Consider the following 27,003-nt stretch of genomic DNA (forward strand, 5'->3'; position numbering starts at 1 on the left):
TTGCGTGTCAAAAAAGATATAATACATGATCACTCATAAGTAGAATAACCAAGCTGAACAAAGAATACAAGAGCTAAGCACTTTTGATATATAACATAAAGATATACATATATGTGTCATAAAAAATATTCCGCATATATTTGTGTGTCACTCATCTAATTTAACAATTATTTTATACCTTTATAATATAAATCATAATTGTCAGACAAGCATAGATAAGCAAAAAGGACAAAGAGATCGATATTTATCTCTGAATATAATGCTCAGATGAGATAATCTATAAAATAATAATAAAGCAAAGGGATTGTCGAAGAGTATCGCAACGTCTCTCGAACAGGATAAAATATTTATCATTCGGCGTAACAACGAAAGAAAGCGACTTAATAAAATGTCTCCCTCTCAGAAGTTCCATAGGCCAAACTTGCATAAAACTCATCCGCGCTCACCGCCTACGCTGTCTACCTAAAGACGCTCTTACTTATATCGCTGCAATTCAGCGAAGAGAAGCAATCTTTCTCTCTCCACCGCTCCCTAGTAGCTTGAGAGACGCTCCACGGCCGGATTTCTTCTTTCCAGCGTCGCAGACGACGAGCTTCGCCCGTCCCTGGCACGTAATTGCATTTCCACGAAATCAGCGGCGCCACGGGGCTCGCGTTATTATCGCCGAGGATTTCCACGCCGGGCCCGTAATCGAAACGAGAACAACGCTCCCGTTCCCGTACTCTCTCTCTCTCTCTCTCTCTCTCTCTCTCTCTCTCTCTCTCTCACAAACTCCCCGCCTAAATCAAGGCAATCCTCGAAAGAAAGCCGGCCGTGTTGAGTCGACGCGGGCGAGACGCGGGTCCGCCCCGGCGCGGCGAGATATTAGCCCTTGACGGCTGAGACTCAATTTCCGGATTGCTCGATAAAGCAGATAACCTGTTCTTACCTCGGGGCGAATCGCCTTGACGGTCCAATGTCTGCTTACCCGTATCTTCCGCCCGAATAGATTCTGATACCGCGATCAGGGATGTTAACGATATAACGATATTATATCGCCGCGCGCATTTCCGTTTAGCGAAAATTTTGATTGGCTCCGTTCGCAACTTTCGCGGCTCACATTTATTAAATATTTCACCGAGCATGATTTTTGATTAAAATTTCGCTCGATTAAAACAAGTTAAGCCGGAGGAAAAAATTCCATTGTCCATTTTTATTTTTTTGAAACTTAATTTTTGGAATAATCTCCATTATCTCGGATTAATTCAGAGAAAGTAACACTTCTTGTACGTACATATGTTGTTAGGTGGCTATTTCCCCCCCTGCAACAACGAAATAATTTTTGCCGGAGGGAAAGAGCCTGACAGGCAAGGGAACGAGGCGAGAATTACGACCGTGGAAAACACCGGGACGCGACGCTCCAGGAGGAGCTCCGGTACGCTCCCTCTCGGTGGGGTTACCGCGAGGGTCACGTCGCAGTCTTACTCGTCCGCTTTCGGTCGCCATTTGTCACAGTGACGTTTGCAAGCACGCCCGCTCGCGGCTGGTGTCTGGCGTCGCGCTATACGTGCGAAGTAATCACGCGAGAAGACGTAAAACGCATTCGTCAAGCTCGGAAGGACTTCCGCGCAAAATCCTCGGCTAGACAGTGTGGCGCGGCACGGTGCGCTCCGAACCGTTATCCCTCCCCCTACGCGGGGTAAAAGTGCCCCATTCAAAGCACCCCTCGATCCTACAGATAATAAATAAATCTCTCAGAAGAGGATGAACTTCTCTCAATATGGAGAGCATCCGATAATTTAATCCCTTTCCTAATTCGGGAGGATCAAATCTTGATTTCTCTCACGAAGAAAATTTTATATCAGAAATTATTATGTACGATAGTCTATAAGAACATAATTATATAACATAAGTAGTATAAATACGATGGCAATTTGATAAAAAAATATAGTAAAAATTTTTATAATTTCTTCTTTTTTGGTCCGCGCTTACCATAGTAATTTTTGTTATAAAATTTTCTGACCGTGCTGATCTGACAAACTCTAAATAAATCACACAATTATAAAAACTAAATTTAATTCGATTCAATAATCAACTGAATATAAATGAAATATTATTTTCCTACATATGTTTCTTATTTTATAAAGAAAGCGTACAGATTTATAAAAATTATAGATAAGAATTAGAACAAAGATAATTCAATACAGTCTATATATAATTGAAAAATCTGCATGAGATATTAATTTTTTAAGAAAGTAAAGTACATGCGTATATCTGTATACAGATATGCTTTACACAATTTTCTTTATTAAAAAATAACAATTTCTAAAATATGAAAATAAGTCACTATGTTGCTCAATCGTTATTTTAAATATATTTTTTTAATTATTATTCTCCCCCTACTCCTTTTCTGTTAAATTAAATTATCTTTCAGTTTTATACAATTGTTTATAAGCACTATTACTCACAAAAATATGTATGATGTGTGTAATAATTGCATAATATGTAGATATATGTGAATGTATCGGCAAGGCATTAAACTTGGATTTGCCAAGTCTAAATAATTATGGATCGAGTCCTTATGAATATCTTAGGTGATAAAGCGACATTGATGTTACACCTGTCATAAAAATTTTTGAACATTTAATAAAGCTCTGTGATAAACTAATCTGAAACTTTCTATTGTTAGATATCTTTGAATTTTAATTCTTAAATTAAATTAATCCCAAAGGATTGAGAACCTTTTGGCTAAGCGTGTTCTATTTAACAATATACCAAGCAAATCGATTTTATAATTAGTATATCACACAAAGTAAAAATCTATATTAATCTATATTAATATATTATGACAATCTATATTGTTATAATACATGAAAGACAAGTGGTATTTTTTCGTTGCATATCCAATTTAATATTCGTTTTGATAAACGAAAATCAAACGGACCGTATACTAGTAAAATACTTTGATTTTACGAAGCAAAGATAATCCACGAAACGAGATACCATTTCTTCATTTTACGGAATAAGAGCGCGGACGAATGGACTACCGCTCAAAATTGAGTAATCAGGAAAGACGCTGACCAGGCACAGATGTGTCAAACACTCTAGTTTTCGGACCGCTCGCGGACTAAAGCGCCTCTCCGTCTCTCTAACAGCGCTGAAAACTTGATCCGGCGAGAAACGTATTTCGGCAGGAGAAACAGCCGGTGTACGTGCGGGAATGTTCAAAGTACTTTCGGCGAAGGCACCGACCGTCTCGACTGTACGTCAGTCAGTTCGTGATTCAAGGCGACACTTAACCCGGTCTTTATAAGCCCTGAATCAACGGCCATTAGCCTTATACTCTCAGATAGGCATCTTGTAACTTCTTGTATTCCTGTAGCCGTTCGCGCGGCTTTCTTGGACACAGAGGGAATGCGCGATGCGAAGCGACATGGTTCTTCTATTCACGTGCGAGGACACGATGTATCGAACTTAAACCAACCAGACAAAAACCAAAGAAGAGTCGCGAAAACGAGTTACCTAATTTGAGGATGTATATACCCTGTTCATGTTCGGTACGTTCGATTATCAATCAATAACCTAAAGCTGACCACTCTTTCCTTGTTACAGGAAACATTCATTAATTTTTTGCAAGAAAAATAAAATACTTTCAATACCAAATACAGTCTTTTTCATATTTCACAAAATATAAAATTTTACAATAAATAATTCACGAATATGTTGCATAAACCAAACTTATTATTTCGACTAACTCTATTAAGCCCGCAAACTATTGTGGCAAATTGAATTTAGTCCTGTCGCAAAATCAAATATTGGCATGTTAATGCTCTAGTTTCCACGTTAATATTCGACACTAAATATTTCAATCCGTCACATTAAAATAATAGTAGGACGGATCAATATATTGTATCTTATATAATTAAATACAATATATAATCAAAAACTGAATTTTTCAAAATATCTTGCAGTTTTTATTTAAAAAATTCACCGTTTTCAAAAGTCCCTCTCTCCTTAAATCTTTTCAGGCATCCCTCAGTTTATTCTAGTCTTTTTAATTTTGTTCGTCTCAAAATTTAATATAATCCATAAAAGCTTATTTTATATACTACACGGAGAGAATTTTCTCTTAAAAATTATCCTGAACATCATGGTAATTGTGAGACAACGTAAACCTTGAAAAATTTTATTATACTTTTAGCAAAATTTTGTAAATTTTACTATACTTCTAACAAAATTTACTAAAACTTTAGCAATTTTTATTAAAATTTTAGTACATTTTAGTAAATTTTAGTAAATTTTGTTAAAAGTATACTAAAATTCTTCAAGGTTTACGTTGTCTCACAATTACCATGATGTTCAGGATAATTTTTAAGAGAAAATTCTCTCCGTGTACTAAATATTACAATATCCGATATAATTGTAAATAAAATGAATAAAATAACATTGTCTTATTTCTTGCAACGGCAAAATTGCATGTTGCAATAATTCATATATGAGTAAATCAAATTATACCCCGCGTGAATATGCGAATAAAATTAATATGATTGCGCAGGGTGTGATGCATGGCGGATGGACCAGAGCTACTGGAATCTATAAATACTGTATTCCGTTCAAAGCCACAAATTATAGTTCTGTGCTACGGTCTCTGAGAACCCAAAGGTTCCAAACTACGAAACATCCAAGGGTGAACAACCCGCACCTCTAGTATGCTGCAGCCGTTGCGAAGCTCTAGGATTACCTGATAGAATGTATGTGTGCCAGAATCTCTATAATCCAATAACCCACTAATCTTGCGCTCGTCCCGTCCGTGGACAAGCAAACCCTTGCTAATTCGAGTGTTCGAGACTCATTCTTCCTATTTCGCTCACTGTTAATCGTTGATCTCTTCGATACCAAAATTTTATCGAGCTGCTTTTATCATTCTATTTCTCACATATACTTCAATATAGTTAAATGAATTAAAATATTCAGTATAGTTAAATAAATAAAAATCTCTCTCTCTCTCTCTCTTTCTTTCTCCAAATTTATATTATTCTATACAATAGCCAATTGTTAATAATTTATTTTCATCTATTTTACAGCTAATAAATAGAAATCTTATTATAAATTGTCACATCCTATTTGTATCTTCAAATGTATAAATTGAAGAAATGAGATTTGCAGGCGAATCATATTAATGAAATATACGAAACCTTATCATAGGCGATTCAATCAATGGCCTTATTCACGTCTTGTACTCTCCTGCAACTCTGTTCTTCTACTCTCTTGGCTCCTCTCCCCCCTCCCCCCCTCTCTCTCTCTCTCTCTCTCTCTCTTTCTCTCATCACTATCTCACGCCACAGTTCCCAGTTGCACGTCCGTTCAATAGTTACGCGCATCCTACGTCATGTCTCTTAACGCCTGCAGCGTCAGTCGCTGACTTTCTGGAATACATCAACCTCGGTACTATATTTGTGCTGCGCCTTGGTCACACGGGTGCTACTCGATAAACTCGGTCACGAACCCAACCTACGCGTCGAATTGACGTTGACCGTTTCTCGAATCTCCCTCGATAGCTCGGTCACCCTTATGTCACCACATTGTAAAGCCAATTTTAACGGTGGTCGAAGTTGACACGTCAGGAAACCTTGTGACAAACGTCAACCTATATTTCTAACAACGCATTCAATACTACATATAGCTACTTAATTTTAATTTATATTCAACGTGTCGTAACTACAATTTAACTAATTTGTCATGTCGAGCAAATAAAAAAAAAGACAATATCTCAAAATTAATATCAGAATTTAAAGATAAAGCTTGAGAATAAATGTAATGGCATTAATGATTCTCTTAAATCCATTAAATTCTCTTAAAATCCATTAGTGACCATAATTTAGGAGGAGAAAGCCATATTATCGGCAAAAAATGCAGTTATGAAGCTTAAATGTCAAACCTTGCGAAAGAGAAAGATCGCATAAAAAGGTTTAAATTGACTCGATCGATGCTTCGTTACTAACGCGAAAAATGAAATCGATTCGGGACAATAGCTCATAAAGTATCATTACGAATAGGCACTTGATCGTAGGTTATCGAACTCTAAAAGTCTGAGGAAAATCCGCCAGTAGCTGCAGTTAACTGCCTTCGATGTCATTAGATTCGACACTTGGTGTTTCAAACTCGATAACTCGATTGAATCATTCTAACTGCTTCTCTCACGGCAAATAATTTCTCGTGAACGATAATCCAATATTATCATTTCTCTCTCTCTCTCTCTCTCTCTCTCTCTCTCTCTCTCTCTCTCTCCTTTGACAATAATTTTTCAGTTATAAACTTATATAGTCAATTATATACTTATATAATCAAAATCACATGTCACGTTAAATAATATGGCATTAATACGAAAGAACTCGTCAACAGACTTTAATCCTATAGTATCAACATATATTAATAATTTATTACAATCATCAGCTATTAATATTGTCAATCAGATTAATATCAGCTATCCTGCATATCTAATTTATCTCGATGTGCTTGCATAATCTTGGATCCCATGGCGAGCAGAAATGTTTTACGCTTTTAACAACGGTGATGGACGTACCTTCCGAAAGCAAGAAAAATAAGCTTTCTGGATTAAGTGCAACTCGACGTATTGCAATCCAGACTAAAACCTGTTCCTCTTTCATCGCTGTTTTTCTCTTCGTCCGGCTTGGCAGGGCCGAGCTCGCCGCGCTGGTGATTTGACACCGGAATGGAATGCAAATTTAAACGCATTTCTGCAATTCCAGCGGCACAAGATAGGTAGATGTAATGGAGATCGCCGTTTCTCGGCCGAACAAACTTTTGCGAACGGCGCGGGAGTTGTTCGGCGCGGCACCGTTCGGAACTGCATACCTTGCGATTTATTAACTAGGGTATACAAGCGAAAAGTCAATAACCACGAACATACATATTGAGTATTGCTCCAAAGAAGAATATGCCAGCGTATAATTTAACATTACCGATAGTTTATGCGATAAGTCATAAATTGATTAAATACTCGCGCAAATCGTGTGTAGGTCCCTTCACGTTGAATTAATAATAAAACTCCAGTAGTGGATGTCGTAAGATTAGCAGGAAAGTTATAAAACAAGCGATAAACTTGGTGTAAGGATGGCCTGTCAAGAGACGAGAGAATGTAAAGTATTTCTACTGAGTTGTGCGTTTTCTTCGTCTTTATATGTCCCTTCGGGGTACTCATAGCTAGAACATATTAATATTCCAGTCAAGGGCGCGTGCCATCGAGCTACTACGGACGCTGATGCAGTTCCGAGTCTCGCTGCCATCTTCGGAATATCCGGTGTCCCTCCGGAACGCTACGTCGCGGAATAACGGACGTGCTCATCCTAATATGTGCAGATTCCATAGCATAATAATCTCTCATGGAATTTCTTATAATACTCCTAATGATTATTCCATGCATAAGCGGATGCGTGATATTATATATAATATAAACTATACATATTTGTATATATAATATATATAATATACAATATTAATTAAAGTTAAACAATTTTACTATGCATAAATTGCAATCTATAATAAAAGCAAAAGATTCAATTTGTCTCTAACTCTACATCTTGCCTCTACTATAAATTAGATAAATAATAATTTGAATTATTTAATTATAATTTGTATAAGAGAAGAAGAGAGAAAGAGAGAGAGAAAGCAAATGTGTGTACGTACACGTATTTAATTTACCAAACATGAATACAGTATTGTAGCTAAGGGGGAAAGGAGTGTCATAGATTAAAATCCCCTTCAAATACTAAATGCGAAGTAGATTAATGTGAGATAATCCAACTATGCAATTCAAAATCACGAATCCACATATGCACACACTTAATCTATTCACTCTTGTTATCAATCACTAACAAAACACTCATCTATTAAATCTACCCCCAGATAGTCTACTTCATAGGATAATACTCTCTTCTTTCTCACATTGCCTCTGCATACTTATTGACTTTATGTAATAATCAATCAAGTTTATTATGTAATAATCAATTTAACTACAATTAACTTTACAATATTTATTTTTCACTGGTTCCTGTAGATATCTCTGCAAAATACTTATGTGCAGGATATACGTGCAGGATATTTCGAATATTTTAAAAATAACAGCAAGAGAACTGAATAATAATTTCGTAAAAAAAAAACCTTTAATTTAATATATCCTGCGCTATGAGAAAGAAAAAAACAATAAAAAGGTTCTATCTATAATCAGAGTATTAGTATTCTAGCGTCTTCCAATGACTCGGTGCCATCTTTGTGCTATCCAGCATCCCTCCGGACTCGCAATGATGGATGTGTTTGCTTCCTCTGGCAAGTGGATACGATCTCTTCGGAAAAAAGTCGATACAGACCAACAGTCGGTAAGGTTTCCTAGCAAGAAGCACGATATGTAACTACAAGAAGCTCCTCCGATACGTTGAGACTGAGAGCAATCTACCAGAGAAACGAGTATCTACCCGGGAATCCTGTACGGAGCTGCTGGAAACAGCGCCATCGTCGATTTCACTGGTTTCAAACCAGTCCGATGTGACCTCAGTAGTCGAGGGAGAGAGTTAGTTCTCCTAAAGAGCGAAAGTATCTGGTGAAACTTCTTCCAGCTTTTCAAAGAAGAATTGCATATTAGGTCATTCGGTTTAGAAGAGCATTTCCGTTAATTCTCGACTATATCTTCTCTTTATAAATTGATACAATTTATTATCAAGACTTGTGCTTCGATAAATCAAGTTGTAAACATACGATATACGTATATATTAAATATTATTATAATAAATTACTTTAAAGCAATATATTTTAAAAGAAAAATATCAAACTGAACGTCACTGAGACTTTTCAATAGCCAAAGATTAAGAGTATACAAGGAAAAATGATACAGTCGCACAATTTACGTGTATATCTATTTCGGGAACAGCAAGCGTGGGAAACGAAGATGTAATTGCGAGTTTATCCATTTGTCATCAGAGTTTCGTTAGCCGTTTACACCGTGCAATTCCTTCTCTCAATAGCGCCGGGATAAAATATGAGACGTGTATTGCATAGCGCATCAATCAGCATTAATAACGCCGGACGATTAAATCGGCCAAATGAGTAACGGCGTTTACGATTACGGACTATTTCATATAATGCAATGTCCGTTAACACAAAATCACCGTTTTGCCCGACCCTCGGAATCGATGACCATTAAATCCGACGGATTAAACACGATTCACGGCTGCATATCGATGCAGTATTTTATCTCAGCGAGTTTTAGAGATAAATCGCCTCGTCATCGATCGCGCGGTTTACGCGACATATCACTAATCGGCATCCCTTTCGCGGAAGGTGCGCGCGAATATCGATGCATATGTGCGATCGTGTGCTGACCTGAAAATAAATGAATAACCTCGTGAATAACCTTTGCCATAAGCGCTGCCCCGATTATATCGCCTCCCGGTCCGCATATTCCCCATTGATGACAGGATAATCATACGCGCGCCGAATAGACTACTCTGTGGATTTGGCTAGTTAGTTTCCGCAGTAATCGCGCGGTATGAATTCCGATATTACGTCGCTGGCCGCTCTAATTATTGCTCATAATGTCATATGGCGACAGTTTGATCAGGGTGTAAGTTTAATGGGTTCGATCGAAAGCGAAGAGAGAGAGAGAGAGAGAGAAGCGAAAGCGACGCAAAGCATCGCGATAGTCTTCAATAATAATAAAGTGTTGTAACACGAGACGCGTTTTTCATTTCACTCGCGACATGCTCACCGATTCGTGATCGACAGAGCACGACTTGATTTGCAAAATACAAATAGCTGCCTTCTCGTCGAACTTTTCATGTTACGCGTCAGGTGTATCGGAATAATATATCGTCGTTCGCCGAGCGAATAGCTGGAATGCCGCGGCAAAGGATGGTCCCGTTAGTCGGTCTCGAGCGAGAAATTGGAAAAATAAGAGATACCTTTACGCGGCGCAATGAAAGTAAGCGCGCGAGTAACATCGCTTGAATCTTATGATGTATACCAATAGGCAACCGCACCTACGAAAGAAAGGTATCCGAGCTCAAAAGGTCGCAAATAATAAATTGCAACGAAAGTGCATGCAATAATAATACATGGATATATATATGACGAAATCGTGAGCGGCAACAATAAAGCGATTGCCAAATCTCTCAGATATGCGGCTATTATGTAAATGTTAATTTCTTAAAAATAAATTCTTGTAGGCAAATATGATCAGTTTTCAAGACAAATTATTACTTTTAAAGAAAATTGTACAGTGTTCTGCATACGTTTTATATACAAAGTATCAATATCTTTTGAATATCCTTGAAACATTAAATTATTAAGATATCCCTATTTTTTTTCTTAAATAGAGAATATACAATAGCATAAAATATAAATATTGTATTAACATTCGTTAATAGAATTTTGCAGCTTAATGCAATTATAATACAATGTAATTATTCTCATACATCTCTTTCATCCACGAGTTAATCGAGTATCGATGACCAACAGTGCGGAATTTTGGAACGTCAAAAGTGGCGTGAATTTATTATAAATATCATAAATCGAACGCTTATGACCCTTCTGAGCGAACGGCCGCGCCGATGAGATAACGCGAATCCAAATTTTCATTTTCCTCCGCGCGCTGTTCCGCGGCTATTTAATTACCATCATTGTGGTGTGCTGTGCAGCGAGCCGATGGCAAAAATAAATATGAAAATCTCGACGACACGTGAATGACGACGAGACCGCTAATATGCAAAGCGGCGGATCGTCGATACGCGATATTTGCATTTAACAACTGTTATGTGCATCCGCGTTCACGGGATTCTCTCATCTCGTTTTGTTTCCCCCGTGACCATTTCATATCGAATGTTGATACAACTTCAAATATATCGCAAACATATAATCGGCAATAAGAATTTAAAGGTAAACAGAGAACTCTTCGCCGCGTGCTACCATTTATTCAATCTCGTAAATGCAAACACCAAAGAGGAAAAAGGGGCAAAGTAATATGAGAAATGTTAGCGTTGATATTTCATCAGTGGTGAAAGGGGCTCGCACTGATATTTCGTTCGTGTCGAAAATAAAAAATAAAAAATAGCCAAAAGAGGAAAAGAAATCTCGCGGAGTGTGGACAGGAGGAGCAGGACGTAATAACTCGCGGTGGACCGTTCGATATTCAAATTCGTCCAGTGTACACGTCGCGCCAAAAAATCTATGCACCCAGCGCGTGTGTATGCACCGGGCGGTAATAAAAGGCGTGAACGATGGCCGCGGGAAAAGTCATAATCCACTTTTGTTTGCGGATTTATCGGTCTTCCGTGATGCTTCGTCCGGCGTTTTATCGAGTCCCAGCGCCATGAACGAGCGATGGCGCAACAAAAGGTGGAAGCTTTGGGAACTCTCGACTGTCCTCTCTCTCCCTCCCCCCCCCCCCTCTCTCTCTGTCTCTCTCTCTCTCTCTCTCTCTCTCTCTCTCTCTCTCTCTCTCTCTCCACTTGGTCTCCCATCTGCTCTTGCACACGCACACCGCACACACGCACTCACACGCACTAGTCCGTGGTATAAAGAAAAAAAAAATATACCGAACTCTGGCAACGGCCGTAAATGACTTTCGCATATTTCCGCTCCGACCGGCGAACAAATATTTCGAAAAACAAAAAAAAACACCGGAGAGAATGGAGCAAATTACTTTTTCAATAGCTACGAAACGATTGAGAACCGGATACAACCGGATTTACACTGACATTTTGTAAAGGATTATCAGTACGCTCGTTATAATGAGTATCTCTGTGCTAGCATTGAAATCACTGTTGCCAGATTGCACTGAGTAATCTTGCCTCAAAGGATGCACCGTTAATATTTCGCATCAAAGTACGTACGTAACATCAAACACTACTCTTTTCACTCTCCAATCTACTTTTATATTTCACAGTATTTTTGTAGTAATTATTACTACTCTATATTTGCTGATATTTAATATAAAGATACATTCTTATATTAAAATAACTATCAATCACCGTCTCGCAATATTTATTATAGTTTATAAAAATTTATAGAAATTTGTTAAAATAACCGTGTCCACAATCGCCGTCTATCTCCAAATATTTGTCAAAGATTCCGCGATCTGACCGGCTCATGTTTCTCCGTCTGCCCTTCCGTATCCACAGCAGCTCTTTCGATTTCCCGAGTCCGCACGGCACGCCGCCGATCCCGCGAAATGATTACAAACGATCGGGGATAACGTTCAATAAAACGTCTCCATTCCACGTTCCATGCACGTAGCAAAGATGCAGTGTGCTCGGCCACCGAGTCGATATCGGGGAACACGTGTGTTTATCTATGTCCGTCCGGTATGTGGCCGCGACGTGCATCGCCGCGATATCAACGAGAATATGTCTCTATCGATACCGCTCAGGGAAAATCCCGCGGCCCTGTTACCGCCACGGTCAAAGGAAAGCGACATTCGAACAATTGACCACTCGAATCTCCCATCTTTCGTGATAAACGGGAATCTCCTGTTACGCGTACGTACTAAACGATATTTATGATCATCTCTATGTTCACCAATATATAGGTGCGGTATATATCAAACATTAATTTTTACTTTTTATCGAATCAGGCTTTTACATTATTATATTGCTCCTTTTCTTAAAAGTATAATCAGGAAATCTGTACGTGCTTTTCTGCTTTAAATTCTTGTATATTCTCAAATCCTAATCAAAATTTTTGAACTACAATTGATATTTAAAAAATAAAAAAAGAATTGCTCTTTTCTATAAAATCTAATCGACAATATAATAAAATATTTGAAAAAAATATTCAAAATAGACGTAAAAAAACTAAAAGATCCCTTTTTAATGACAAATAGTATTCAACAAATAAATAATTTAGCCTATTTTTTTAAAGGAAGTAAAATTATAAACATTTTTTTTTTGTTACTTTTTTAAGCATTTTAGTGATTTTTTCCGATAAAAATTTTGAATCAAAGTTTGTACCATCTTCTACTCTCATAGGAGTTGAAAGAAATAAAATAAAAAAGGAATAAAAACGTTTTTTAGTTTTTTACATTTCGATGTTTGAAAATATTTCAATATTTCGGTATTTCAATGTTGGAAAACCTCAAGATGCAGAAAACAATTTATTTCCCTTTCAATACCTATATCTAAATAGATGACGAAATAAATTCTGATATCTCAAAATCTTTACCAAAGTAACATAAAAATGCATATAAAAGCAAAAATTTGTTTTACAATTTTATCTCTTCACACCTTTTTCACCTCATAATTCTTATTAAGAGCTCACTCATTATACAAATAATATGATACAAATACAAATTATTCTACTAAAAAAATAAGCGAAAAATTATTTATTTATTAAATGTTTGTTAATAAAAAGATTTCTTTATCTTTATCACCATCTTTTATATTCTTTTATATCTTTTATATCTTTTTTCCCAGCTATTCCAGCTCATCATCAACTATATTTTTAAAAAGAGCAATTTCTTTTATTTTAAAATACCAATTGCAATCTAAAAATTTTGATTAAGATTCAAGTATTTAAAGCAGAACAGCTTCTAAGAGGACTTTAATGTCATAAATACTCTTACCCTGCTCACCAGCTATTAATTTTTATATTTAAAAATTATATTTAAAATCAAATATACATTTAAATATATTGTCTTAACTCTTTGCAAAGTAGCTTTGATTGCAAATATAAAATTGCGTTTGACTCACTTCGTCGGCAAAGATATTCTTCACTAAAATATGAACACTCGTCTGAGACCGTTCGTTATGAAATACTATTATGAACTATAGCTGCAGAAAATAGCATAAGCGTGTAACCGCAAGAAAAAAGTGCAAAAAAGAAAAAATTTCATGACAACACACTGGTGCCGCTGTTGGTCGTCGAATTAAGAATTATATAATCGGCGGAAGTGCGTTTCGTGGAGCGAGTATGCCCGTGCGATTCTGTAACTTTTTTAAATCAACGAGACTGCTCTCGGGCCAGCATTACGGACGCTAAAGTACGTCATTAGGTGGGTCAAAATTTACGAGAATCTCACGGGAATTGCCAGTTGCGCGATGCGTCGCGTGATCAACGATGATGACCGCGTGTACGCGTCCAAGACGTGCGAGGGTATCCTTAACGAAAAAACGTCCATGAAATCTTCCGAAAGTACGAGAGTAGCGATACGGTAGAAACACTGAGCGAGGGGGGAGGAAATCAATTGCATACAATGTTGCAATTTTCATCTGTGCAGCGTGATAATCCGGAATACGACGCCGTTATTTGATTATCGGACCAGAGTAACGGCAAATGCGCTTGAATAAAGGATAAAAGTGAAATTAGAAGCCTGGAATAATGAGGATTCTTAAAATACTGTAATACTCTTGAACGACTTTTGTCCGTAACAATTTCAAATATATGCTCGTCGAGTTTCTCGGCCGTGATATCCAATGTCGTAATAATGCTAAAAAGATGATTATAAACATTGTATACTGTATACAAAGAACCCTTTAATTTTTTATTATTCTCTCGATAATTTTTCGATTCTCCTACCTTCTATCTTAACTGTTAAATCTATAATTAATTGAATTATACTCAATTTGAGTCATTTTTATTTAATCATTCTAGTCATTTAATCATTTTAAATAACTATGCTCCTTTTCATACGTCAATATGTTCAGTTTCGTTTCATACGTTTATATGTTCAGTTTAATTAAAACTATGGCATTTAAACTACTTAAGAAAGGTATTAAATTTTATTAAAATTTAATTTATTATTTATTAAATAATAAACATTGCTTACTTTTAAATAATTCATAGAAACGATTAATATTATTGTTTTTTTATTCACATGTGTTAAAGTAATAAATTTTGACACACAACAAAGAATAACAAAATGTTATTTATATAATTCAAAAAATAAATTTAAATTTAACTCTTTATTATTTAATAGTATTAATTCAAACTTAGCGTTAGATTCTTCTTTTATTGCAAAACCTCTTCTGTTATCGCTACATATATAAAGTCATTGTCTTTTGTTTCTAGAAAATAAGAGTTGACATCTTTCGGAATAATATGTGAGTAAAAAATAAAAATTATTATGCACTATGCAAAGATAATAGGAACTAATTCTTGTATCAATTTCAAATACTCCAGTGTGGCGAAAGGATAATTGCGATACGTCGCATGCAAATACGACTCAACATCAACTTAAACGCATGCATGCATGCATTAACCAACTGAGAACGTTATGGCACCGTTAGTCGCACAATGAAGTTCTCCCGCACCTATAAGCGAACGCAATCTAATTTCACATGCAGAGCCGAACGCTATCTTTTAGTTAAAGAGACACGCGCGATAATTCCAACAAACAAAAAATAAAAAGCATGTATAAAAGATCTTTCGTACATAAAATACCTCGGTTGCTTTCTTCTTATACTATATTTCCTGAATAATTAATTTCTGTATCTATTTTTGAAAAATAATTATTCTATTCGAAAAAATGTTGATAGAGTTTCTATGTCAATTTACACAAAGAAACAATTCTTAATTTTCAGCCTTTAAAAAGATTGCTGTAAAAAATCATAGAACTCTACGCAGACATATAATTTATTCCTCTATAAGTTTCTTAAACAATTAAAACAATTAAAAGTTTATACATTGTAACAAATTTTGTAAAAGCGCGCTTGCACTTTTCCACCAGAATCATAAATTATATCTCTCGCAAATTTAAAAAAGTTAAAGAAAACTTCATCCAGCAGAAGTTCTAAATCTATTTATAAATTACAAATTCTTACAAATATTTCTTCCGGAGAATAAAAAACAAGATAAAATAATAGAAGAAAGAATAAATATGAGAATATAACATTTGTTTTCTGACATCTCTCTTAGTGCTTAACGTTGCAATCCCTTAATTCCTTTTAAAAAATGCATATTCCAACTAATAAATTCTGTAGCTTAAAAATAAATTATTTATACACATATATATACAAAAATTCAGCATAAAATTGCACGGTCATTAACAACATGTTATTAACAAATTGATAAAAACTTAATATCAGTTGTACCCGATTTTTAAAAATATTATTAGTACACACAAAATAATATGTGTTCAATTTTTCTGTATTACTTTATTTCTCATTCACTTTATATTTTTATGACTAAATATTCCTTATATTAAGTAAAAATATAAGATATTCTACAAAATAAAATATAGTGTGGATTTTAATACTCTTTTATCTATATTCACCTAAAATAATTTGTTTCTATCAATTTGCAATTTGATAAAAGATTTTCAAATCAAACACAAAATATATGCCATACAAAGCGTTTCGTTTAACTGTTATTGATTTGCAACTCTGATTATTTTGCTTGATAAATCCGATCCCACGGTTTACAATTTATCTACGTATAACCGATTAAACTATAGCCAAGTTGATTTGGAGACCGGATGAGTCTCTTTAACTCCGTTGCAATGAAATAGTAATAGTGTGGATCTCACAGTTGCAAGTGGTTGGCCACTCACAATGGACAGCAAATGAATCGCTTGTGAAAAGTCCGTTTATTTCTCCTAACTCAAAAAAAGCTTTTTTTCCTCTCACATTCTCTCGTGGACTCACAAAATAATTACCGCGTTATGTCTTAATTGTCTTCGTAAATACTTACAATCATCTATTCAATATAATATTTAAATTACAGTTCGGAGACTATTTGCGTTTTATATACTTATGTAAATGTAATTTTACTTTTAATATACAAATAAAAAGTATCTGAAAAACGAGAAACTGCATAGAATAAAAGAAATAAAGAAAAACTGCTATCTTACTTAGGACCGGTTGTTCAAACTTCTCTGATAAACTTACTTATAGATAAACTTATCAGGTAAGCATATGCCTAATCTTCATTTTTTCTCTTAAATAAATAAAGACACATATTTATCTGAGAGGTAAGTTTATCAAAAAGTTGAAACGGCCCTTAATCTTAATTATATTTAGATTATTACATCATGTTAAATACAATATCATATCTACATATAATGTATTATTGGCAAAGTATTAATTGTATAATTAAATATTTTATTCATTATTCATTCATGTGTCAAGCAAAATTAAAAATTTGCATGCACATAAAACGCTTATTCATTTTTTTCAATTCTCCATTTTCCAATTATACTTTAATATTAAAAAGGAAAGACGCCAAAATATTCACCATTTATGTCAATCCTATAACGTCGAAAGACGAAACGATTTTAAATCTCTCCGACAGTAATCGTGCTTATCACAAAAACGTCCAGTGTGTTGTCAAAGAAATTCCAATGCAACTACGTACAGATATTTAACCACGTACAACTGTCTGTTTAGTAAGGAACAAGTGACCGCAATCAATATAACGAGCAACAAAAGTAGACATGGCCATGATGACGACTCGCGAGCGTGATTAAATTAAATTATAAGCATAAAGTCGTTCGTCAAGTCAATGTTTAAACCAAATAGGACAATTTAATTTTATTATACTTTTCATTACCGGAAATAAGATTTCTTACATTTCTCGTTAAATAATTCACAGTAATGGCATTTCAACTGGAGCAAGATTAAAATATTTTCTGAGAGCGTTGTGGAAAATACGAATTTTCTGAAATTTATACTGATTTAAATTAATTTCAGTTTCAACAAAAAATTCAACATTTATTATATTTTAACATAATAAATTTTTAACTTTTTGTTAAAACTGAATATAAAAAGATAATATGTCCATATGTCTGTACGTAGTAATCATCTATAGTGAGATCAACCATTAAAAAATTATATGTATTATATATCTCTATATTTAGATTTGTATTTAATTTACATGTATATTTTATTTATATTTTATGTTTATATATTAATAAATTAATAAATTTATAAACTTCCGAATTTATAAATTACTTCAAACTCTGTTTATCTTTATAGACTATTAAATTCGTAAATTTGTTAACTAAATTCCAACTAAACTTATAATTCATTTCATACAAATTGCGTTATTTTTGTAAATCCAAAATTTAAAGTTTTAAAAATTTAATCCTTATCTTGAGATTTTCGGAAACATTTTAAGAAATACTATAAAATCTGCACTATATTATAAATGTTTAGAATCGTCTAAACAATAATGTGATTAAAGAAAAACGTAAGAAAATAAAATTAAACACGTCCAAAATTAATAAACCAAAAATAATCTATTATCTAAAAATTTGACTCTTAATTTTATTATCAATGAAGCTTAAATTAATTAATCAAAAATGTAGAAACCATTTTGATAAAAAGTCTAGGCAAACGCAATGTAATAAAACTTTCATTGAATATCAGTGCGAACAGAATCATAGATAGGAATCACGATTTAAAATGATTAAAAATTGATAAAACTTGGACCGTTCATCGATGATCAGCAGGTTTAATGGTCCGATAAATACATAATGGTACAGTCAGTCATTCATAAAGTTCGAAAAAGGAATGTGCTTGCTCGCGGTCGGAAATTTGATGAGTGATCAGATATGATAGTCGGCAGCCTCGTCGTTATCTATGTTTATCATGCAATTCGACATCGATGCGTTTACACACTCGTTGTACAATGCGAAAACTCTGGCATGCGTGCGGGATGTCAAATAAAAACATACAGATCTCGATATGGTCATATCGTTGAAGCATGTTAAAACGTTGTATGTTGGAAGAGAAACAGTTTGACCAAATACAGATTTGATTGCAAAACGCAGGAAGATATATTTGCAACGTGGTCAGTTTAGCTAACAAATATAGTTTCGCACCGACAATAAACCTACATTTATGTAAACAAAAAAAGATTTCACGTAACTGTTATTTTTTCCTGCTATTTTAACCGGATTTTTGATGCAACAAATTTTTAACGTTACACACAACCGTGTTTTACAATGATACTGTTGTGTCGAAGATCAAAAGTTTAATCGTACATATAATAAAAACTAATCCAGACTCTAATTAATATTGCATCAGGACCAAAATAAGTTTTAAATTATCTTACGTTAACACGATTCATTCTAAAAAAAAGTGTAACATATCATAAAAGAAAACTTTCTAATATCAACACTAATATTGCTCTATATATTCTATAAAAATGTATATATCTTGTGAAATTAATATAGTAAGAAAGATATCAGATCGCAAACATACACTACGTCCAATATCGATATCTTAATCATCAGAAATATTTCCTATACACAGAAATAATAAAAGGACATCGTAGAGATGTTCTCGTGAACTGCCATGAAGCGACAGTTCATTTTGCGACGGAGAAATTAAATTTGTCCCGATTACCGGCGCGTGACCGTGCAGTCAATACGATACGAGAGATTGGACATAATGCGGTCAATGCACCGTTGAAATAATGAGTTTGCAAGAACAACCTCCAAACTGAAGAACATGTTCGATGACTTGGGCGACACAAGGTGTGCGGCTGAAATCGCTTTCAGCATTCGCTTCGGTGAAAGCCGTATATATCAACGTTTTTACGGACCGCATAGGTATAGCGCGTAGCAGATTGTAAACCGTTAATGAAAACATTCATACAGTTAAATCAAGCCTTTCTGTTCCTTATATTCATCATGTTGAATATACATTTTCTTCCTTTGTGCAATATGCAAAAAAACTTTCATGTTCGTCTATGTATAATGCATTTATAATGGGTTTCGAATAAAACAATAAAAACTAGCTTTTTATATTAAACTATAATAAGATATCTTAATGACGTCGATAAGAATGACGCAAATGCTTCATACATTAACCAATATTGATGAATATAACATGTAGCAAGATTGTCATAAAGAAATATTAGATTTTCTTTCATTAATATAAAATAAATGGCCAAGAGAGAAATCGACTGAGCAATTTTTCATGCCTTTATTATCATTACATTCATTATTATCTAACTTTTCATAGTCAGCTCTGTAAAGTATACCAAGAACATAATTAAATACATGCCATATTCAGGAATATAATTATCTAACATGACCTTCTATAAAAGCATCAAACGTTACGCTTGCATGTAGATATATAATTTAATATCTGCACGTTCGCGTTATAAAAGAATCACCAATCACTGATGTCAATATACATATACAATTAAATCTAGTATTGATAATTTACTATTGATACTACTACATCGATATTAACATCGATATGGAGGATGAATTGATTCATCGGGAATGATAGTGCAACGCTTCGCTTGAACACTCATTACTGCAATCAATAGATTTCAAACAATAAACGGTCACAATATTAATTCCGGCACTTGTTTATCGACAGCCTCTATTCACTAGTTGCAATGTAATATGCTGGCAATTAATAGTTGTCGGCTGCAATGATTGCGCAATCGATGTTCTCACTCAAACGTTGTGGTCGACATAATAGAGTTGATATCGAATACAAGGAGATGTCAAAAGGGAATATAAGATTTTCACTCATTTATATTATTTGTCAAATAAAATAATATTTCTAAAGACTTCTTTTAATATTCCTTAAGAAAAATCTTTAGATTTAAAAAATACAAAAATTTAAACAATATGTATTAATCTTTCATGCAGAGAACAATTTTTTTATTTACTCTCTGTAACTTATTTTTCAGAGCGTAAATATTGCATTTTATTTATTTGCACTGATTTTTACGCACATATTGAAATTGCGAAAGTGCGGGAAAATTACTGAAATTTAACCGCGAGTTACAATTGGCAATATGTGCAACTAAAAAAATATAAGTGCATTTATCTAGCTTACTTTCAGCACTGTAACAATAGTACTCAAATAGTCGCGTTTTTTTTTTTTTTTACGTTTACGATTCCACCCTAGTTGCATTCAAACTGCAAGTCAAAGGGGAATTAACACGTAAATACGCACATTAGCATGTAATAAAAATATTTTAAAAAGTGGTTTCACACAAACATGCAGTGTACGCGCCATGTTGGCGATTTATATGCACATACATATAATAGCCAGCGTCAATTAATAGCCTCAGTAATAGCAATAAATTTTTGCAATATTAGATTTTTGTACCGAGGAAAAAGAGAAACATGTTTGTTTTATACGCTTAATATTTCAATTAAATAACATAATTTTTCCAATATTTTCTGCGCTTTGCGCTTATACATATTCTTCGACGTTGTGTCGTTTCTTTTCTTTTAACTAATTTCTTCGCGTTTAACCGTTCTTATTGAAAATTGTTCTTGCTGTATTATCTGTTTCAAAAAAAAAAAAGTATAAGAAAAATGAATTTTCTCGCCGGCGGCTCTTTTATTTTAAAATTATGTAACGTTATTGTTTTATAAAGGTCGCTCAACAGAATACCTAGCCAGACGATAATAGCAACGCTTACGAATGCTTTTAGCATGAAAGAAAATAAGAAGACATTCTATAACTTCAAAATGACACAACTAAAAGACAAAGACTAAAAATACAAAGCAACAAAAGACAATAATTAGCAGAAATAAATTTTGCGACACCTAAACCTACTATTATCAGCGGAAACATCAGCCGATAATACAAACGGATCTATAAGAATAAATTTAACACGTTATTTCAAACACCATTACGAGATAACACTCTTTACAAAAAGAAATACAATCAAATTAAATGTAATGCCAATTATAATTGTGAATTATTTAAAATATTTAAATAATATAACGTTCATATATTCTACCATAAAATGTAAAAAGCGTACTTTATTGTAAATAATACTATTCGTAACAAGATAGGATTTTTTCTGACAGAAGTTATAACAGAGCACAAACGGCAAATTGCGTGATTTGATATTTCAACACTATTGCTACTACGTTGCACAGGATATCGCGTGACTTCAAATCTCACATCAAATGACGAATGGAAAACGATTCGCACACGAATGCAGTGCAAACCTAATTACTAGACCGTATGTACACGTCGATTGATGATCATTATTTTCGATTGTACTACCGAATCAGTGCGCGCCGATTATGATCGTAATTTCCGGTTTTTCTCTCCCCCGCACGAAAAAATAGGAAGGAGTCGCATTATCTTTTTATCTCGAGGACGGAGTAATTAAAACTTTCCCGTAAACGCACGATTCCCAATTAAAATATAACATACGCTTATAAAATTGCGCTTGCAATCAATACCGCCACAAAATTGCAAATCGAACGAGACTGTGGATTCCATGCATTTTTATTTAGTTCAGAAAAGAGAACAAAATAAAAGGTGGGTGAACGGAATTAAATAAAATCGGCCTCGGATGCCAATATCATGGAAAATCTTTCTGAATATAACGAATTATCAGCTTACACTGCCATACAGTGAATTTTAGTTAAATCGTTTAGCAATTCTAAAAATTATATACATTGTATAGAATTTTATGGTAATTTTTAAAAGAGATGAAAAACTATAAATATTTGTTTATTCCCTGTTCTCTCTCCCTCTCTCTCTCTCTCTCTCTCTCTCTCTCTCTCTCTCTCTCTCTCTCTCTCTCTCTCTCTCTCTCTCTCTCTCTCTCTCTCTCTCTTTCTCTAGTAAAATACAAATAAATCAAATTTAAATATATTTTTAAAATATTGTAATCTCAGAAACCATTTTTAAGATATTTTGAATAAAAGAGATATCCATATAAAATACATATAATTCTGAATATTTTACAAAACTAATATAAATAAAAAATTAACGTTAAAAGCAAATCCAAACTTTATAAATCAATTCAATCAACATTATTGCAATTCAATTCAACATTAAGAATATGAAACTCCAATACTGAATATGTTTGCCAATATTTAATAATTTTTAATATCTCATCGACGTTTTAAAAATAATACATAAGAATATATAAAGCGTTAATAAAATTGATTCATTCAATACATGTATATTAATTAGGTTGATATAATTAAATGTAAGAAAATGTTCGTATCGCATTCGTGCATCTGCAGCATTAAATATATGTTAACAGATTTTTACATATTTCGTCATGCCTGTTTATTGAGTCAGTCTTCAAGTGAATTATGCAACTTCAGGGCTCGATCCAAAATTATATGTAAAACTCAATTTTAAAACAAGTATGTATATGTATGTATAGATTTTGCAAGTCAGCGCAAAGAGATGTTTTTTTATAGGCAAAGTCACCTTATGATCCTATAGTTTTTATGGAAGTAATTTACATGCAGAACGTAGAGTGGCGCATTGTGCCAGGAGATTGAACTTCTTGGGGTCAATTTAAAAATCCCGGTTCATTATTTTGCGAAACACAATGTAGATCGGCGCAAGCGAAACTACCACATCGCCAAAAAGCGGTTTCTCTCACTTCCCGTTTACGTGAAAATGTCGGCATTTCTTCAGTGATGCGCAAGACGCCACGGGATTTTTCAGAAGCCACGTAGAAAGATACAATTTGAATAAACGAATTTTAGCACTGTCAGCTTCTATAAAAGTGCAATAAACAGAAATTCCTCGTTCAAAATAAGTAAGAGAAAAGCGATTTTAGTACGAAAAATATTTTTTACGATAATGCAAAACTAATCAAAACATTATTAAAATTACAATAATTTCTTCAGTGTTTTTTATTATATTAATTTATTCAAATTTTATCATTCTTTCTCTTCCTCAAGATATAGGTATATATAATATAAGAATATAACTAATCAATTTAAATCCTAACATCTTTTTAACGTTTATGTTAAAAATTAAATATTTAAATTATTACACTTAAACGTTAAAATGTAATGTAAGTTATTTATATTAGTCATAATATAAAGTTATGTTTTTATAATTAATAAATTCTTTTCTAAGTGTAATTTTAAAATTTTATTAAAATGTAAAATAATATTGTAATGTAAAATAAGATTATACTTGTTCTATTTAGGTAATTTAATTATTTAACGTTAAGTTAAAAATTAAATATTTAAATTATTACATTTTAACTTAACGTTAAAAAATTAAATTATCTAAATAGAATAAGTGTAATATTATTTTACATCTTAATAAAATTTAAAATATGTCACACTTAGAAAAAAATTTATTAATTAAAAAAACAACTTTATATTATGACAAATATAAATATAACTTTAATTCAATATTACGATAAATAATATTAAAAAAAATGCAATTGTGTCAAAAATTACATTGACAAACAATTGCGAGAATCATAGATATCATATTCTCTTTTCCATTTTTTCACAAAAATAATCTTTTAAATTAAAAAAAACATACTTTTTATTTAAGTTGCATTATTTGAAAAAATTTAATTTCAATAAAAATTGAAAAAATTAATTTAAATAAAATACAGTACGTACATATAGTATATATTTAGTTTTCACGTAATGTACAATTGATAAGTTATCATTTGCTAGTGTTGGCAAAATTTTTTATGGTTTACCATTCGCAATTTGTTTACCATTCACAAATATACAAATTAAAAATAACTTACCTCTTTCACTTTGTCCCTTCGTTGCCTGGCGATAGGGTCCTTATCCTCTCCGCCGACTGTTAATGGCAGCTTATCCGCAGGCGCTGGTGGCACTGTCACCAAAACGATTTCTTCCTTGTGCACTATCAACGATGAGGAACTACTTGTACGCACTCGCGATTCACCCATGTCCGGTTTTTCTAATGTCTTTTGTTGTTGATACTCCTCGTTAATTTTCGCCTAAAAAATTTCGCGCGTAATCGAGATGTATTCCGCAATTATTCCGCAAGATGGCATGCAAAAATCGCATAATACATGTTTAATTAGTAATTGTTAATAAATGTGACATATAATCACGTCAAAACACACTGATTTTTACTGTTATATTTTTATTTTACTATTATAGTTTTTTTATTTTTGCAATCACTTTAGATTTATATTTTCCAGACTCAAAGATTAAACAAAAAGCAATCATATTTCTATGTGCAAAAATATAAATTAATGATTTCTATGTAATCATAAAGCATTGCTATTTCAAAAAAATTTATATATAAATAACAAGATAAAAAATTTATAACATATATCTAAAGTTATATTTATATAAGAGCACTTTATTTTTCTAAATTTATTTTTTATTCGACAATACTATATAAATTATACTCAATTATATTTTTTTTAATAAAAATAATAACCGAATTCTATATATACTCGAGTATTCATATATATGTATATGACATGAAAGACAGACTAACGGCATTTTAGTTGAAATAATTTCAATCTAAAAGATTATTTATAATATCAATGTATTTAAACACGCAGGATAACAAACTTATTGAATTTCGATAAACGACTTGACTAAAGACTAAGACTTAAGAAACTATAACTATTAAAACATTTTAAACTTAAAAAAGCAATGCCTTTTTTAATTAAGATATAAATATAAAATAAACTTCAGCTTTTACTCTCTCCATCAAATGCATATATAAATTTATATTTTATTCTTATTTATCCTATTATATTTATTTCTAAATTTTATGTTTCCCTTTTTGTTAAACTGTTTACTACACTATCATTCCCACAAACATGTATATATGCATATAAAATATGTCATATTTATTAAAGTTGGATCCACAGATTAAATATAAATAACTGTGCGGATCACTCTCATAGGAAAGAAACTGATATATTTATCTTCGAAAAAAGCATGCCATCTGTAATCTGAATTTTACGGAAATACACTCATTTTCGCCTTGTTCACCTCCGAACTAGTGCATGCTCTTGAACGCCTCACCCCGTTATATCGTTATAAAGAAAGGAAAAAAGAAGGGACACATGCCAGCTAAGCAACTACTACATGTGTAGAATAACGCGTTTCTGTGAACTCTGTGAAGTCTCGTCATTGATTTCATTCACAAGATTGTAAAACAACATTGTATATCCCCGAGAAAATTGTTAGAAAACAAAGATTATTGAAACAGTGATAACATACATAAATACGCAAATATTATTGATCATGATAAAGCATTGCCAATATTTTCAGATCGAGTTTCTATATGTATCTTCTTTATATGTCAATAATTGTGACTTCACAGTAACTATTTATTAATGCGCAATATTATTTAAGTTTAGTGTAAATGTATGTACATTCATTCAGCAACATGCATAAGCATTACTTGACGATAATGTTATTTGTATTCTCGTGGGATATTTTCTTTCACACGCGCGCCTGCGCTTATATAACTGTTGCTCCAACAGATCGCATTTCGCTTCGCAAGAGCGTTCTTATCCGATTCTCACTTCCTACGTTCAGAATAAACACAAAGAAAATGTTGCTGAATTTCGTAGAAGTTAGCCTCGATATCTTAATTTTAGAGCAACAAATTAGAATATCGAAAGCCACAATATTATAAAATTTCAGAATTAATCAGTGTCTTTTTTTCTAAAAAAAAAATCGATTGCGACGACGCGTCATTTGATGTTTGAGGAAAAATTGCAACGCATGTTAAAAAACCTAAAAAAAATAAACTCTGATTATTATTTTCTATGAAAAAGAAGAGCCCGGCAAAACGGAAATAACAGCGAAACGAGTCACGCACGCGTACAAACAAAATAAACTGTTGCTGCATACAACTCTAATAGCTCATCTGTATCAATTAACGTATGGGGCTAAAATTTCGATATTTATACAAATTTTATCAAAAAAGGTAAATTTATCCTACAAAATGTATTATACATTAACAATCTACTTGTCGGAAAGAGTTCATGTATCCATATCAAATTTAATAAATGCCTTTTCATAACAAAAATTTTTTTAAATATAGATTATAAAAAATAAATTATTCGACTTTCCTCCTTTTTTGTTGAACTATCGTCAGACTATGCGCGATTTATGGTTCAAAATTCGCAGTTCGCTATTCATATAAAATTCACAAATAATGTAAATAAATGAACATATTAATTAAATTCGTTGCTTCGCACTCGCCACCAAAACGGGTTTTTGAAATCAAAAGGTGTGAATCACCACGAATCAGCCAATGCGTGTTGATTCACGTATTTGTAGTTCTATACCACTGCGTT

The 27,003-nt window shown here is 33.1% G+C and overlaps 1 protein-coding gene across 1 annotated transcript in view; it reads right to left on the reverse strand.

Moving 5' to 3' along the window:
* Positions 1–27,003, reverse strand: part of LOC105838260 (mannosyl-oligosaccharide 1,2-alpha-mannosidase IA) — a 601,715-nt gene that overhangs the window by 571,089 nt on the left and 3,623 nt on the right. Inside the window, exon 3 of the mRNA XM_036282748.1 lies at positions 24,448–24,666. Within this exon, the coding sequence (XP_036138641.1) occupies positions 24,448–24,666 (219 nt within the window). The remainder of the gene's footprint in view (positions 1–24,447; positions 24,667–27,003) is intronic.

The sequence above is a fragment of the Monomorium pharaonis genome, chromosome 2 (assembly GCF_013373865.1).
Source record: "Monomorium pharaonis isolate MP-MQ-018 chromosome 2, ASM1337386v2, whole genome shotgun sequence".
In the NCBI taxonomy this organism is placed as follows: domain Eukaryota; kingdom Metazoa; phylum Arthropoda; class Insecta; order Hymenoptera; family Formicidae; genus Monomorium; species Monomorium pharaonis.